The following is an 18,884-nucleotide window of genomic DNA, read 5'->3' on the forward strand; positions in this document are numbered from 1 at the left end:
CAAATTTCTTTAAAGCGAACTTAGGGTGTGTATTAGATAGTATTAGTCACTAAAACTCACAGATGATAGTATAAAAACTTGTATAATTCTTTTCCAATGGTTAGAGTATTTTCTAGTCGAGCGCACCCCATCATAGTTTAGTGTAAGCATAAGGAGGACCCTTTATACTCCTTCCCCAATAGTTATGATATATCCTAGTAGAGCACATCCTCATTATATTTATTCTGCTCTACCTTAGAGTATTTCGTAGTCGAGCACACGCCCTCGTCGTAACTCACTTTTGACAGTCAGTTCCGCTGTGCGAACACCTTAATTTGACCAGGCTATGGGCACTGGGATACGATGCGATGATAAATGATATATTTATAGACGACATATGCCAGAGCTGGCGCAGGCAAATCAATGTGAATTAACTCAGACATGGCATGGCATTTGGGCAACGGATGTATCTCCACGCACACACACACCTAGCACAGGCCAGCTACAGTTATCTTCATATATAGTATATCACATGAATAATAAATAATTTGCACAATTGAAAGCAGTCGGATTAGCTGTTGAAACCAGTTTTATAAGGCATTGGGTCAATGCGGCGAATGCGTAATATCTGCTGCTACTAAAATAACTAAGTAACATTTACTGCAAATGTGGGGCAATCATCATGAGCATCATCCACATCATCATAATCATCATTGTCCATAAACGACGAGGTCAACACAAGAGAGTCTGTGCAATACTGTAATACTGATTGTTTATTGAATGTTAGATAAGCTCACAAATCAACAGAACTCTGACGTAAGCACAGATTATCGTATATATATATTGAAAGAGCTGTGTAGAAACTGTAAAGCATCATCAGAGTAAACAGCGAACAAGGAACTACTTTGATTTATTCAACAAATGTAGTTCATTTAGTTTTGAAACAGACGAATAGACATTTTTAGAAAATTTTGAATACATATAACTGTAATAAGTTAAGAATTTGTATTCATTTCATATTAATAAGTATTTCAGAAATTCAGTAAATTCAACAAGAATATATATTTTAATTCCTTAACTTAAAAAAGTCTAATGAAACAAAATGTTTTTTTTTTCAATAGTTTTATAAAAAACTACTAATTTAATTTGTTTATTTCTATTATTATTTCATTTATTTCAGCCTATATTTATCCATATTTCGCTACATATAATATCGTTTTAATTTCTTGTCAGCCTTTTACTTTAAGTACTACTATTTTAATGAAGGTGTACTTCTCTCTAAATTTCTCCTAATTCTTTAAAATCATTGAGTCCACCATAAATGTATAAACTACCGTTTCATTTGGTTTAAATCTAGTGTAGTGCAGCACTACCGTGTTCATGAACACAACTATATAAATATAAATAAATATACATCAATCCCACACATTTAATTTATACACCGAGAAATTATACAATAATCAATATTATTTAATAGCTTCTAAATACTTTATGTATTAGCAAACTAGTAATTAAAAAAAACCTAAAAAAAATACTATAATACAAATGAACATAAAGTCACGTAAAGTCGGCAATTCTGAAAATTATACAAACAAAAAGCAAATTTCTATAGAGTTAAGTAAAAGCCGGAAATTCTAGAGAGCTGAGTGAAAATGCATGTTCAGCTTTAGCTCTTATCTAACTTGAGAGAGAGAGAGAGAGAGCTATCTGCTCGAATATACAAATGTAGATGGATTATATCTTCACAATCATCAACACGCTCAGCCAACTACAAATTTGGCCAAATGAAATGCAACCCTTTCAAAATGCTGCCGGCCACAATTTAAGCCAACATGGAAAACGGTAAGGCGAGTGCATTTGAGTTGGCCGCACAGGTCACCGGGCACACGGCGGGAACACCTGACTGACCAAAAGGTGCCAGTGGTCAATCAACTGGGGTTCACTGACACATAACGTGCCAGCCGGGAGGGTGAGGCTGGCTGGTCAGGACTGTTTGCTTGATGGATTGACAAACTGTTGAGCCGCTCGCCAGCCAGCTGGCTGGCACTGGCCCGGTTGGCAGGCAACAAACAAAAAGTTTGTTATTTGCCAACGCCCACCACGCAGCACGACAACCACCCTGAAGAGCCAGGAATTGCTGAGAACTTAACCCTCGCACAAGGTGACGTGACGCGATGGGCCAAGCCGGAAACGGATGTGGGCGACAAAATTGTTTAAAAGGGGCTCCAAAAACGGGACATGATTTACGTGTTATAAGCCTAGAGATGCCCTGCGAGAGACGGAGTGAAAATGCTTGTAGATAGGTACTCTTTGGTCAAGTTTAGCGGGAGGGGTATATTGGTATAGGTCTGGGTATTTACATGTAGAAATGTGTATAGTATAAGTATAAAATCAATTATTTAATTTACATATTTAAATGAAGAATATTTTAAAATATAAAAGTATGAAAATAAAAAAAAAATAAAATATTATTTTTGTTGAAAAATAATGTATAAATTTGAGTTCTTAAATAATATATTTTGCATTTAAATATACTGCATTGATTATATACTTCTGTCAATACTATTTCTCTTTGTGTGTACTTAAATGTGTATAAAGATAGTCTAAATCAATCTATAAGATATATAAGTATCGATAAAACAATATACAATGTATACACTGAAATATCTTTAAAAGATAGTAAAAGCAGCATTCAGATATGTTAAGTTCGAAAAATCGCTGAGCTCTGCACCTTTTCATTCATACAAAATTAAATCACCCTATTTTATTTATATTTTTTCATGAAAATTTTTTTCACAGTTTAGTAAAATATAGAATATATATAAAATTTAAAAAAAATTATTAATTATAAAAAATGTCAAACTATGACAAAAAAATATAAAACAAAATATATATGATAAAAATTATGAAAAAATAGTATTTTGTTTTTATACTAACATCCACTTTATTTTATTAGCAAATATGCCATTTAAATATTAGATTAACGGACAAGATTTGATTATTTATCTATTTCAAGAATTCTTGAAAATTTTAACAATAGATGGCGCTGTTAATAATACAAATACAAATCATTAAGAATTCTAGTAGAGTAAACAAAAGAATATAATAAAATTTAATATTTTATATATCAATACATATAATTCATATATTACAGTTGCGTTTGGCCCCATGCTAAGCTACCTTTTTTTGGCATAGGGTGAATCAAGTTCTGACTGTAATTATGAGCGGTTAGCTAATCGCATATAGCTTCCTGTTGATTGCAATTAGGCGGGCATGTCATGTAATTATGACATGAGCAAAAAGAACACAAATGAGGGGAGAGACGGACAGACAGGCCGACGGACAGGGAGAGACAGACAATTGACTGTCTGGTTGTCTGGTTGTCTTGGTTGTCTTGGTTGTCAGTCTGGCTGTCTCACCTGTCTGTGTGAAGTGGCTTTCCACAGCCAAAGGGCCATTGTCATGCCAATCTCTTTTGGCTCATACTACTTGTTGACAGCCAAACAAATGTGCTCATGCCTCCTCGATTATGGGCCTGCCCCAAGCAGCAATAGAAGCGCCTAAATAGAACTCGCTAATCAAATGAGGCCCCACAACTAGCAACCAATTTGGCTAGCTACCAAATTGAAGTTCTGCCAGCCATTCCAACTGTAAACCTGGACAATGAACGCACGCACGTGCCACGCATTTATCAAATGCATTTCACGCCACGCTGAAGCCGAAGCAGAGTTTGATATGCCATACCCGGTGCGGTTAATGGACGACCCTGACTATCTAAATATTATGCACACACACACAGACACACAGAGATATATATATATGTATATAATTTACATTTTATTTTAGTTCAGCTGTGTGTGTAGTGTAGCAGCTGTAATCGCATAGAGTGCGCCACATAAACTGACCTTTTCGAAGCTCTATTGAGGACTGGGGATGCGCATTACGTTGGGTAATTCTAGAGGGCACGAGCAGTACGAACTCGGGGCAGCTCAGCAAATGTCATTTCCATTTGCATGTGTCACTGAAAATAAACCCCCAAGGAAATGCTGGCAGCATCAAATATGGTATTGTACGTGCGGATAGATAGATAGAGGAGGCCATAATGCCACAGTGGAAGAAGTAAATGTGTGGTGTCAGCATATGCCCTCGTCTGATGAGTGAAATTAATGAGATTGGTAGGGTAAACAATGTGGCCAAAGTTTAAAAATATATTAGTTATATATTAACTTGTTTGTGAGATAGGACCCATTGTTAAACTAGTGAGAATCATCATAAATAGAACAAATTAAGATATCAGGAATAAAGAGAAGTCGGATAAAACGTTGCAGAACGACATATTGGCAAAAAAAAAATATATTTGTATATATATATACATATATATATATATATATTCATAAAATAATTTATTAATGAATTAAAATTAAAGTAGTATTTTTTATGATTTTTTAGTTGCAAATAAAATATATATATGTATGTATATAATTATGTATATATAAATGTATACAGAAACTTTTAGAGTTATAAGAAAAATCACTTCCACAATAAATATTCTGATATTTTTCTCTTCAAATAACTAAATGAATGAAATTAATTTTATAAAAAAAAAAAAGTTTTCATTTATTTCATCATTTTATTTGTATTTGTTCAAAGGTCAAAGACCAGAGACTGTTTGCAGTGCTCATCATAATTGTTGTCACACCTCTTTGATGGATCGTCTGTCACGCATTTTAGCACTCAAACAAAACTATTCTAGAAGCAAACCCATTTAGAGATAAGAAATGCCCACAGGCAATAGAAGGGCAAACAAAATGCCAAAAGCCAAGCCAAATATAGAGGGAGGGAGACAGAAAGGCAGAGAGGGAGAGAGAGAGAGAGAGAGAGAAACAGAAGGAAAGAGAAGGTAAAAACTATAAACATTTTTTACATAACTAAACAGATCTCTCCCTCTCTCTCTCTTTCGCTCTCTCTCTCTCTCTCCCTCTCTCTTTATTCCTCTCGTCCTCTATTGCTCTCTCGCTCTGCCTTGCACTTTGAATTTCTCTTAGCATATGGCGAGCAAAAAGGTAAACAAAAATGCGGGAGGCAGCATTTCGCTCTGTAAAAGATGCGCCACATTAAAATGTGATTTATATATATGTATATGAAACTAACACACACACACACACACATATATAAATATTGTATATATATATGTGTATATTTACCGACAAAGTGTGCGACTATTTTTGGACTGCAATCGAGTTGAGCAACTCACAGAGGCGGAAAAGGAAGTGCGCGTTATTTGTTTGCCCCACTCTTTAAACTGTTGTTGTTGTTGTTGTTGTTGTTGTTGTTGTTGTCATTTTGTCTATCTGTCTGTCGTTGTGGCTGTTGTTTCAGTAGTCTCTTTGAAGGGTGTCCGATTTGTACTATGAGCCGCCGCCGCCTGCTGTTCACGCAGCTCAGTTCCAAGGCAGGTGTGCATTCTTTTTTCGAGGGTAGAGAACAGCAGCTGACACCGTTTTGTTGCACGTGTGTGTGTGCGTGTATGTGTGCGTGTGTGCATGCATTTTTCAATCAGCATTATGCTCAATATTTGTTAGCCTTGAGAGTTGTTGGCTGTTAACTTAATTTGCTTGCCATTGGCCCACACAACGACAGCGCGCCGACGACTCAACCCAGTTCTTAGCTTGTTTTTCCTACGGCTAATTCAAATGCAGACTTTAAATATACAAAAAAAAAAAAAAAAAAAAAAAAAAAAACGCCAACAGTCTTTGCCTGACTGACGAACTGTAAATTTGTATTCGAGTGCGGGGGCTTTGGCCACAACTTTGGCAATAAATCTAAAGAGGCGATGGATAAATAGAACAGCATAGAGAAAACAAACTTTGATGGATAAGAGCAGAAGATGTTGCGAAATACTTTGAAGTATCCACTTCTGAAACTGTGCTACTGTGTTTACACAGCATTGATCATGGCCATATCGGAATAGTTCATGGACCTCTCTAGAACAATAAACTGCTGCTGATTCTGCCTCAGATGAACAATCCATGAATAATCAAGTCATCAAGTTTCAAGCATTTCTCATTTCAAATGAATCGTTAAACAGTTAACAGTTAAAGAAGCATTGGAATTTGCTCTTGAGCATGATTGTCTGTTGCTTTTTGTTTAATTAAGTGTCATTCACAGATGTGTATGAACTGTTATATAAGCTGTTATACTGACAAATTACATTACTGTACAAAATAGTTTCAGCATGTACTGTATTATTTCATAATCAAGAGATGATATCAAGTGTTATACAAACTGTTATATAAATGGTATAGTCATACACTGAAAAATAGCAATTAGTAAGCCTATTAGGCGATCATTAATTTTAATTCTAAATAATCTTTTAATGACTGTTATACAAATTGTGTAAAGTGTTATACAAACTGTCATACAAATATTGTATACACATTAGAATACGAATTAATAAACCTATATATGGTAACTACTAATTAACGCCTTTCTTTATTGTATTTTCCAACTGTTATACAAATCGTAATACTAATTTTGATTGTTATAGCTACACATTGTTTGCCATATTAAATTGCATTCCATAAATAGCACACATTGAAACAATTATATTGTGTTATACAAACTGTTATACAGTAGCAAAATGAAAAATGCTTCTACGTGACATTTCCATTTGAATTCGAATTGCATTTTTCTATAGATTAGACTCAATGAACGAATATTTCTCATTTCAATAGAATATAGAATATTTCTACAGTTCAACACTTAAAGGGAAAAATGCAAAGTTTAGAATGAATCAAAGCCTTTGTCTAGCTAAAAAATAAAGATGACTTCGTTTCGTACACTCTGCTTGCTGGACTCGCTTTAGACCACTTTTAAAGGCCACTAGACGACGCATCCTCTGAAAAAAATGTTGACTTCCAACTGGGTCTTTCTCGTGCAAAATAAAGTCCTTTAACCTTTTGCTCGAGTTTTTGCAGCATTTTATATTGTTGTGCGAAAAGGGGACTTGGTTTCCTTTTGAATTTATGCAACTGCAACTTCCGCATATCTTGACGGCGTTTCGTGCTTAGCCAGGGGCCACTTCAAGTTAACGGCTTTAAACGCAGGGGCTTTGGGTTTCTCGACTGAAATAAACTCTGGCAGCTTATGCGCAGAAGCACATCATAAAATTTCAAGGCAAGGCAAGTGGAAGTGCTAGATTTTATATAGAAATATTAAAGCTTTATTATGGCAGACGTTGCATATTTTAATTTGTGTTTTTATAGATCACACATATAGACAACGATGTGACAGACATTGGAATGTCGTTCTCGCTGTTGTTGTTGTTGTTGTTCTTGTTGTTGTTTTTCTCGTCGCCTACTCATAAATTACTCTGCTTCATGACAAAGTTGATGCTTGGAGAGTGGGTGGCGTGGAGGCTCAAGCAATCTGCATGCAAAGATTACTTAGACCAACAACAACAACAACAACAACGTATGTGAATCATATGTCTTAAAGAGTTCTTTGCTTTTGCATGTATGTATGTATATGTATGTGTGCAAGTGAGTTGGAATACAGCTGGCCCGTATACACAATAATTTATCATAATTCTTTATTATAGACAAAGTAGCCTAAAAATAGCCAAAGAACATTTTTGTATGGAACGAATCGAGCCACCACCACTAGCACCACTGGCACCACCAGCACCACTGGCCGGCCACTTGGCGTTTGTTAAAATTTCGACTATAAACAAAAACAAGCTGCAGCCAGCTTAAAATTAAGGCATATACAAAACTTGAAAATCAAATATATAATTATATTTATTTTCAGCGATTTTTTTTTTGTTTCTTTTCTCGCTGTTTGGATTTTATGGCATGTGCAAAATATTTTTCACATTTGGGCGGGGCTATTATTTTCAGATTGCAAGTTCATTTCACAAAATCTAGTGAAAATATTATTATTGTTTTCCTTTCAGTTACTTTCAAGGGGCATCAAGTCAAGCTAAATTAACAGATCGTGAAAAGTTGCAACAAACTGCACAAAAACAATCCAGTAGAGTTCATTCAGAGAAGAGTAGGCTGAGGGATAGATGTAGATATATGTATATGGGGATGTCTATATATAATATACAGTTTCAGGGCATATCGATAAACCTTGAATTTATATAGAAGTACAGTTAATATAAGATCTGGTATCTAAGGAAGATGTTTTATATTTTTCTACATAGAATATAGAACACCTGAGAAATATTTAGATATTATTTTTTATTTCTTATTATATAATGATATAATATAAAATAAAGGAAACATATAACAAAAGAACTTTCTGTATATCATTTATCAGCTTGGTCCTAGCTAAAGTTCAGTCAGATATGCCTACAAGGATAGATATTCTAAACTTCTATACATATATATATACATTTATATTTTTTACAAATTGCTGACTCACACATACAACAAAAAGGTGTGCGAAATGTGTTTGTTATCAAGTCAAGTCAGCTGACGGACGACATGAGCTGGAAAGCGTATCATATATTTAATTATATATATATATAATATATTTGCTTGTTCACCCAATTCGTAAATCGAACTGACATTTAGCATATAGGACAATAAAAGCCAAACATCGTTTTTAAGCCAAATAAATATTTGGCTGTGATTTTGGCAGTCATATTTACATTTTGGCGAGCGCAATTTATGAACCCCATTTGAGGTGTGAATGGAGAATATGGCCAAAAGCACAAGCAAAGCAAAGCAGAGCAAAGGCAAAGACAAACATAGATAAAGTGAAGCAAAATAATATATTGGCCATAAAATAGAAAAATTAAGTCTTTGAAGTGTGTGCCAACTATATAATATAATAAATATTAATGCTGAGTAAGAAGTAGATATATGAGAAATGATATATCAATGAGAACTAATTGTACATAGGGGAAGCTAATATGTACATACATATATATAAATTATCTATCTATTTATTATATGCTCATATATGTGCATATATTTTCCAATCAGCTTTCACATATATTACTCATATACTCAACGTGAGGCCAATTGATAAAGATATATGAGCTTGGCCTAATTGAATTAGCTTCAAGAGACGATCGTAATTAAAATAAGAGACTCATCAATTAGCTCAAAATAAATATACATTTTCAGGCAATTGTTGTTTAGGTTCGACTGCCCACGCAGCGGAAAAGCGCCTACGCATTCAAGAAAGAAAAACCAAGCAGCAACAACAAAATTGATTTGCGTTTCATTAATTGAGGTGCAAAATGAAAACTTTTGTTTATCTCAGTTCTTTTCAGTTTCTCGACTTCAAGTGCTTACGCAAAAATTACACGCTGCGAAAAAAAGTAACAAAAAAAAGAGAAGAATACGAATGGAAAACGTAATTAAAAGCGTGTGAGAAATAAATTGCGGCCAGCCTGATTTTTGAGATCAACAAATATAAAAACGAAAATTAATTAAACTTTTCCTGCCCGATGCGCACTTTCGCCCTGGGTGTGCACACTGTGTGGGAAGCGACTGTAGCGCATGACAAAATGCCGTTTCAATTTGAATAAATTACAACAAATGAATGCTTGAGCAATGAGCTCAGCTCAGCTGCATTGCGATACTCTACTCTACTCTAATAAACAACTATCCACATTGATATGGAAGTATTTTAATTACTTTGAAAATTATTTGTGCAATTTCGACGTTTTGTCAGCTATTTAATAGAAAGCGGTTTATCTCTTGTTTTCCAATTTGACTTTTTCCGCAGCTATGACAAGAAGCAAGTTGCATTTTTGTCGCGTTTGTTTTGACATTTTAGGCAAAAGGCGAGAGCGAGATAGCTGCTAATGATAGACATGCAATCGCTGAAGCAAGACAAAGTGCTGCAAATATGGCAAAAATATAAAACAACTGCAAATGTGAGCATAGATAAGTCTGCGTCGATATGGGCAAAAGAAACAGGTAGAAAATACACAAATATCAAAGAGAGACCAACAGAGAGAGATCGCAGAGCGAACGGAAAATAAGAGCGCCACGTTATTGTAACGCAAGAGCATGGCGGCAGTACCATAACAGCATAAGAACTGCGCTGTTAAAGCATCTTATGGAATTTTGGCAGACAGATTATGTAATTAGCAGCAGCTAACAGTGTGTACCTGTATAGCTAACAGTAATCTTTACAGCATGGATCATGTAACATAAAGAGAGCGGGCAGAGTGGGCTATGTTATTACAGCGTAGAAATGTCAAGAGAGCGCAAAAGACTGCTCGCTCTGTTTGGCAGGCAACCAAGCGGCGGCTCGTGCGATGTTTTTGTTTCTTTGTTGTTTGTGCGTGCGTGCGAGTGAGCAATGTTTTTACCTTCGCCTTTGCCTTCAATATTTACCGACTGTGAATGTTAACAACAAATATTTGATGAAAATGAAATCTAACAATTGAATGCCCGCCGGGCTGAGCATTTAATAATTTACTGCGCATAAGAATGTTAGGCAGACAGAGTGGACAGCGGAATAGTTAATGTTGTTATTGTACTTGTTCTTGCTTGTATGTTTGCATGTTCTTGTAGTTTGTTTTTTCTTACCATTTGTTTTATCAGGCGACACTCCAAATACACGCAACGATAAGAAAAAGCAGAAGTTCAAAAAAGGTAATAAAGAAGCACAGTGACCAGAGAATCATAAATCTGGCACGCTTTTCTGATTTTTTTTCTTTTTTTGGGTCGTTTTCGGGGGATTAACAAAAGAGATTTTTCAACTGCACTCGAAGTGCTTATCAAGAATTTGTTTACATTACAAGAGTATGATAATAAATATACATTTTAATTAAGTTTACTTTTTAATTCCTCTTCTTCTGCTTCTGTAGTTGTTTGCTTTAGTGGCGGCAGCATTGCTTTTGATGCTATGCTTTCATTTGATATACATACATACATGCATGTATAATATGTATGTAGATATGTATGTATATATGTATATATTTTCATTATTATTCCAAATGACAACTGCAACAACAACAACAACTGCCACGGCTGAGCAAAGGCGGCTAAATTTTTAGCGGAAGCCGGAGCGAAAGTTTTGGCCTTTTTAGCTAAAACGTGGGAGTTACACCTAAGAAAATCGACAACAAGAAGCAGAAACAAAAACAAAAAAAAGGGCGCAGCTTTCCTTCAAATTAATAGAACTGAGAAAGAAAACCAAAACCAAGCCAATGAAGCGCAACGAAAACTAGATGCTCTACCAAAGCAATTAATTGAGTATGATTAATGAAATTCCGTTAATGCTCAAGAAACTTAAATAAATTAAAGATATTTAATATATTGTGCCCCACTGAAAAACACTCAGGTCTATCTATTTATAAACATTTAATGTGATTGTTTTCAATGAATTTCTGCATTCATTCATAATTTAGCGCTAGGATATTGACTCATCTAAAGCATTATTCAAAATGTTTTTCTATTTATATATGTGATACAAGTAAAACTACAAAATATATATGAAATTTACTAGCAAGTTGGAAAAGATTCAAAAGAAATCATGATAAAATGTTACCATATATATGGTAAAAATTATTAAATTTAGTTTCATTGAATATTTGAATTGAAATATATTTTGCAAAATAATTTAATTTAAATAGAATTTTCATTTCATGGTATTCTATAATTTAAATTTGTATGGAACTGCTACACAGTTATGATTTCAAATTTGATCAATCTCATTTTATTGCTTAAATAATTTAAATCAAGATTTCTCATCTAGTATCAATATCCTTGCATAGCCTTTGCGCAGTGGCGGCCAAAATACAGTACCACGCAACAACAGTTGAATATGTAAAGTGTCGACAGTCGTGTCTAAAGTACTTGAATAAGGTATTTTACACTGGCGTCCAAAAACAAGTGCACGCTGTCCAACTTTAACAGCACACGCACACTAACGTCTAAAAGAAATAGCACAGTGCGCAACAACAAATAACAGTAAAACTTTAAACAAAAATTACTTTACAAATCTCATCATGAGTTGAACTAAAATAACTGTGCAAAAACTTTTGGGTCAACAATTTCATTTTGAGCATTTCAAAGCGGTCCCAAGACAAACAACTTGATTAACATAATGAGAAAAAAAAAACAAATAACCCAACTTGTGTAGGCCAAAACAGTGTACAAGGCTGAAAGGGGGCGTGTCTACAGTGGGGGCACTTCATTACACAAATTATATAACCTAAGGTCAAGTGGTCATTGTCTCGGCGGAAGATGACATTAAATTGCTCGTAATTTGTAGGGGAACCATAAAACCGCGCCAGCTGAGGAAATTAAGAGAAAACGCGTGAGGCGCAAACAGCAAAATCCAACAACAAAAAAACCAATAAAGGCAAAGGCTTTTGATTTATGAGCGAAGCCTAAGGAATATAAAGGGAAAAACACACATACATATACACACACATGGATATGGATATAATATACTTAAATATTTAATAAATCATACTGCGGCAGAATTAAAAGAAACAAAAACAAGAAACTCAACTCAAGGCGTCCCATGAGCGTTTAAAAACGCGTCCATGCGCCAAAGCCGATTAGCGGGCGAATTGTGGGTGAAAAGGATACGAATAATGTAAATGTTAATGCGGCACGCATTAAAGAGAGTGTGTAAGTGTCGTAGGCAGACTTGGCAGGCGAAAAGCGCACCAAAGCGAACGTGTGAAAGGAAGCGCAAAAAATGACACACAAAATGCACAGTTTTTGTCTGTTACGCGCGACTGCGTTAACAGCAGGGCGCAGGGCGCTGGGTGGGCGTGTCGCTGTAATGGGAGTGTCGCGAGAATGAAGGGAGACGTGTAACTGCCGAAATCAATTAACAGGCGTAAGGAAGATCAAAGCTGCGCTCAACTGGAAAAGCAAGAACTAGAGCAGGCGACTGAGCGAGACAGAGGTAGAGATGGAACAAACCGTTACTGAGACTAAAATGAATGGAAATCACGTCGTATGCATAATTTGCACATCGGGTGAAAAAAAAATAATATAAGAACAGAAGAGCTGAGAGTGTTAATATGAGAATAGGCAAAACATGAATTAAGGACAGTACGCAACGACGAAGTTCGAATGCCCTTTAAATTATTGGAGCATATCTTTTAAAGAAATTAAGTTTAATTAGGAAATATTAAATTAATGTGAGAATATTATAAATGGAATAAAATAATTTATATTTGAGAGCACAATTTAGAAAAACTAATTTAAAGACGAATATAAAAAGTTAACTAAAATTGTACATTTTTGTAATAAATTTGATTGAGTGCTTTGGGATTATTTATTTAGTTTACAAAATAAATAACCAATTACGAAACTTATACAAATTTGCAAGCCCAAATGTATCACATAGCGAATCAACTTTGTTTGTTTTTTGGCACACCAAACAGGGGAGCGGCTGGCTCATCATCCCATAAAAGGGGGTTGATGACGTTGCCCGAGACAAAAGCCATAAAAACTATGTGCTAGTAGTTGGTGCCAACCGACAAACCGAAATGGGTGTCAAAGAGAGCAGAGCAAAGAGAGAAAGAACAGGGGGAGGTGTAACAGGAGCTAAATAACTACAGAGAAAGCGCACTGGAATGAACAACTATGATTTAAGCCTATTGGAATTATCCAACAGGAGAGAATAAAAATATATATAAATATTTTGAAAACAATAAGGGAAGGGAGTGGCAAAATAGATTATTTGTGATTGAAAAATGTTGCCTTGTTCGTTAATCGAGTTACCACTGTACACACATTCCCATTGTTAAGATGTCGATAATGGGCAAAAAGAAAATGGAATATTATGTGGTCTATTCGACATTTTCAATAACAATTTGTGGCGACGCTCGTTAAGCGAATCTTCACTGTACAGCCAGTATGGTAAATTGTTGCAGTTATGGTTGTTTTTTCTTTCTTGGTACTCACCAAAACATTCTTTTGATTCTCTTTGTCCAGAAGAAATTCCATGCTTTTGTGTGGCCGACGCACTGAAGCGATTTGCACGCCGTTCGCCTGGGCTGATGGCTTCATCCGCTGATTGTTACCATCCAGATGGCCATCATTATCATCATCGTCGTCGTCGTCGTCGCCGTGGTGGTGGTGGCCATCGTAGACGGCGCTGGTGACATTCAAACGCTTCACCAAATACCGTTTGTGCAGCGGATTGCTGGTGATGTCCATCAGGGAGCGCGTTTTGCCCGTTATCACCGTTTCGTGTGTGTCCAGATTCGTTTCGATGAGGCCCATTTTGCCGGCAACAGCATCGCCGTCATCCTCCATGGGCAGTGGCGACACGGCCACCGGCACGGCGGTGACCATGGTCAATGGACGCGACTGTTGGCCGCCGGCGCCCAGCTGATTGAACATTTGCGTCTTTTGTGCCACGGAGGCGCGCGATGGCGATTCGGTTGCACGTGTCGTATCCATAGCCGTATCCGTTCCGGTTAGCGACATTTCGTGTCGCTGGCCCGCTGTCAACTGTTTGGCGAATGCCGCATATTGCGCCCGTTCGGCGGCCAATAGAGCATCGCTGGCATGGGCAGCACTGTTGGCGCCATTGGCACCACTGGCCACACTATACGGCGCATGCGTTTGCCGTGGTGGCAACTTGGGCAACGGGGGTTTGCCCGTCACCAGCTTCTGCAGTGTCGATGTCTTTGGCTGCTCCAGGTCAGCTGACGCTGTCGCCGTTGTCTGACGACTGTGAATGCTGGCCGTGCTCGCCTGGGAAACGCTGCTCTCATCCAGCAGTGTGCTGCGCGGCGGCTTCAACGGTATGTGAATAATATCCTGGCTTTTGCCATTGCTTTGAGGCACTGGCTTTGAGCTCTGCTTGCCTATTGACTGAGACTGTTGCTGCGGCTGCTGCTGTTGCTGCTGCTGCTGTGACTGTTGCTGTTGCTGCTTCTTCTTGCGGCGCAGCGAGAAGCGCAGACCGTGAGCGAAACGCGATAGGAAACTCTTTGAGCTGGGATGTTTCTCGTCCGTTTTGTTGGCGCGCTGTGCATGCTTCGAGGGCGGCGACTCGTTGTTGTTGGCGCTGACAATATGCGCTGGCGTCGCGGCCGGCAGAGGCTTGGACATGTTGTGATCGTCGTCGCTGTCGTAGCGCTGCAGCAACTGCTGCGATGCGTAGAGTATGTGGTGGGCCCGATTTGTGGGCGGTTCGCTTAGGATGGGCAAATGCAGGCTTAAGGGGCGTGTATGCAAAGGCGGCACTGGAGTAACAGGCGTAACTGAAGTCACTGTCGTAGCTGGCGTAACTGTTTTAACGATCGCGCACGATGAGCTCGCGTCGACGCGTGTTTCAAGACTGCCAGCACCGGACGCAGCTGGCACAGCAGCACCGCTTGAAACGGGCTGTGGCGATGTTTGCTGTTTCGATTCCACAGTGCCAGCGATGTTTTCATTGTTTTCATCGCTCTCAGTGTTTGGGTCATCGATCATGCTCTCGCGGTCATGCTTGCGCTCACTCTCACACTCGCGCTCACTCTCCCTCTCATCGCTTGCACTCTCTGGCGCTCTTTGCGGCGTTTGCTCTTGCGTTGGCTGCGCCGCTCTTAGCTGTTGCTCTTCGTTATAGCGCGCTGCTATGTTTTCGTTCTCTTTGGTGTTAAATATAACAGTGGCATCGTTATCCAACAGCTCCTCCTCATCGTCGGCAATATCGTGCTCCTCATCGCTGCTCACCTGCTCGTGCTCCTCCTGCGGCTCCTCCGACGACTGCTCCTGCCAACAGTACTTACTCACCACGGGACAGAAACTCACCTCCTTGCTGAACGAATTGCGTGAGCCAGCCGGCAGAAGTATGCCCAGAGGCTTCGGCTGTGTCGGTGTCTGCGGCAGCTGATGCATTGAATTGTGCGCACTGCTCACATATATATCATCCTCCGTCTCCTGGCCGCCATCGTAGGCCGACAGATTGGGCGTGCTGCTGACCAGGCTGCGCTGCTTGGCCGTTGTGCTCTGGAAGCGTCGCTTGGGCAGCGCTCGCGTTGGCGTCGTCGGAGCTCTTTGCACCTTGGCAGTGGGCAGCTCGAAGTTGCATTGCTCCAGCGACTGGGCGTAGGAGGTGCGCAAATTAGTGGGATCCTGATCGAAGGTCTTGCCAAAGCTGCTGAAGCTGATGACGGCGGCAGCGGGCAGCGCAGGTGATGCTGTCGATGCTGCTGCTGCGGCAGGAGGCGTTGCTTCCACTGGACTCCCAGCCTGCTCCACTGTGTGCCGCTTTTGACGTGCAGGCGGCTTCCTTATGGTCAATTGAACATGTTGCACTTGCGGCGGTGCATCCATCACATCTTGCTCCTCCTGCTCGGTTGTTTTGTCTGTCAAGATGGACGCGTTTTTATCATAGATCTGACTCAGTTCGTCCAGCAGAAAATTGCCCTTGCAGATGAGGTGCTCGTAATCCTCGCCAGACACAATGCGTTTGCGTTTCTCCATATCCAAAGAGCTGCGCTTGCAATTCTCACTGGGATCCGTGTAGTCGAGTAGCGTTAAATTCTGATAGCTCGCATTCAGATAGCCAGCACCGGCTCCTGCTCCAGCTCCTGCACCTGCTCCTGTTCCCGCTGCGCCACCAAAGCCGCAACGCTCGTTCCAGCTGCAGCTGCGTCGTATGCGCGGCAAGCTGCTGCAATCGAAATTATCCAAATCCTCGCTAGAACTGTGCCCGTCACTGCTATGGCAATTCCTCTGCTGCTGCTGCTGCTGCTGCTGTGGCTGTTGCTGGCGACGTGCGCGTCGACGTCTGCCCAGCTGCTGCAGCTCGTTGGGCACGCTGCCGCCTGAAGCTGTACGCACCAACACAGGCGAGGACGAGGCGGAAGAGGAGGAGCCGCTGGTGCTGCTGCTGCTGCTGCTGCTGCTGTTGTTGCTCTTGTTGTTGGCCAGCACGTAGCTGTTGTTGTCCGTTGGAAATTTGGGCGACGAACCTCGCGGCTCGCGTATATCGGGCAAACTGTTGCGCAGCCAAGTGAACGAGGCGGCGGACGATGTTGAAGACGATGGCGACGACGACGACGTCGCTGATCCGCTGGGCGATGGCGAGTGTGTGTCTCTCTCGCTGCTATTTCTAGACAATGTCGGAGAGCCAAGAGATGATGTGGATGCCGACTGTATCTCGTTTGTCTGCTGCTCTATTTTTGTCTGACACAAATCATTGGAGTTTTTGGAATGTGCCCCTGCTGCTGCTGCTGCTGCTGCTGCTGCTGCCGCTGCTGCTGCTTGCCCTGTGGCTGCCTCATGCTCCAGCAGCAGCTCCTCCTCCTCCTCGCAAAGCTTGTCGAAATTCTTTGGTATGCTCTTGCTCTTGCTGCGCCGCAATGTGCTCGGCTCACAGTAGCCGGAATCCTCAGACAAATTCTCCGCCGAATTGAGGGGCAAACGTCGAGCGCCGGCCGCATCTGCATGCTTGCCTGGACAGGCGCTGAGCATGCTGTGACCGCTGCTATCGCTGCTGGACGAGCTCGAACTCGAGCTGGACTCCGAGTCGGATTTCAGCTCAGCCTGATGCAAACTCTTGCAGGCACCAAACAGCTCACGCTGCTGCTCCTCCAAATCCAGTTTGTTCAGCTCAAAGTACGTCTGATGCAAACGGCCGTCGCTCGACTCGTAGCGCTTCAGCAGGGATGAGGCCGATCCGCGACGGCTGTCCGGATTGCTGTGACTGCCATTGGTTCCGCCGCTGCCGCTGCTGCTGGCCAGCGTATCGCAGCTGAGCAGCGAAGGCGAGCTGTTGCCCAGACTGTTCATGCTCTGGTGCTGCTCCTGCAGCGTCATCTGGCGCTCCAGCGACTCGAACTGCACCAGCGACGAGCTGCGCGACAGCGAATGATACGAATCGTTGTCCGAGTAGAAATCCTCAAAGTTTCCGCCGCGCCGACAGCTGCCCGTGCTGTTGCGCTGACCCTGACTGCCGTAGCTGTCCCGGGCGCTGGCCTCCAGCGCCAGGAAGCGCTCCAGACTGTTGTGCGCCTCGGCGTCGTAGCGCGGCGGCGGCGGGCGACGCAGCTGCACCACATCCTCCAGACTGTGCGGCTGCTGTGACTGCGACTGTAACTGTGGCTGTGGCTGTTGCTGCAGCTCTTCCAGGGAGCGGCGCGCACGCTTGGGCGGGCAGGCAAAGTCGCGCTCCGACATTGCGTCGATATCTGCAATCGAAATCAAATTAGTTCAAGGGAAACTCAACTCTTTATACATATATTCTCCAACTAACCCTTGGTAATTTCGACTCTTATCACCGAGCCCGTCTCGGATTCCGCGGAGCTCCAGAAGCCGCCGCAGCTGCTGCTGTTGCGCTGGTCGTAGCCATTCCAACTGTTTTGAGCGTGCTCCTCATCCTCGGAGGTCTCCTCCATGATGGGCTCCAGCATTTGTCGCGAGCTGGACAAGTAAATGCCATCTGTAGGATGGGAAGAAAGGCAGATTTGCTAGCATCATTATCATTAATATGGATGTTATAATTTCATTATCATTGTCAGTTTTATTGCGGGTTTCCTTCTTATAATTATCTTTATTATTTTTATAGACTTTTATATATGTATATATTATTATTATACTATTATTGTTATCTTTCTTATCTTTATCTTCATTTTCATTATCATTATGATTATCATTATCATTATCATTGTCATTGTCATTGTCATTGTCATTGTCATTGTCATTGTCATTATCATTGTCATTGCCGTTGTTATTGTCGTTGTCATTGTCATTGTCATTGTCATTGTCATTGTCATTGTCATTGTCATTGTCATTGTCATTGTCATTGTCATTGTCATTGTCATTGTCATTGTCATTGTCATTGTCATTGTCATTGTCATTGTCATTGTCATTGTCATTGTCGTTGTCATTGCCGTTGTTATTGTCCTCATCATTATCATTGATAATTTTCATTGTATTTTCTATTTTCACTTGAATTTTCAGCTCTAT

At 40.2% G+C, this 18,884-nt stretch overlaps 1 protein-coding gene across 5 annotated transcripts in view; it reads right to left on the reverse strand.

Moving 5' to 3' along the window:
• The window catches only part of LOC108658740 (uncharacterized), a 68,751-nt gene that overhangs the window by 25,800 nt on the left and 24,067 nt on the right, over nucleotides 1-18,884 (reverse strand). For all 5 annotated transcript variants that reach the window (XM_089256801.1, XM_089256802.1, XM_030385055.2 and 2 more), the window contains exons 3-4: nucleotides 18,172-18,357; nucleotides 13,881-18,106 (exon numbers count right to left, since the gene is read on the reverse strand). In XM_089256801.1, the coding sequence (XP_089112927.1) occupies nucleotides 13,881-18,106; nucleotides 18,172-18,357 (4,412 nt within the window). The remainder of the gene's footprint in view (nucleotides 1-13,880; nucleotides 18,107-18,171; nucleotides 18,358-18,884) is intronic.

The sequence above is a fragment of the Drosophila navojoa genome, chromosome 3 (genome assembly GCF_054131105.1).
Source record: "Drosophila navojoa isolate 15081-1374.11 chromosome 3, UAZ_NAV_1.0, whole genome shotgun sequence".
Lineage (NCBI taxonomy): Eukaryota > Metazoa > Arthropoda > Insecta > Diptera > Drosophilidae > Drosophila > Drosophila navojoa.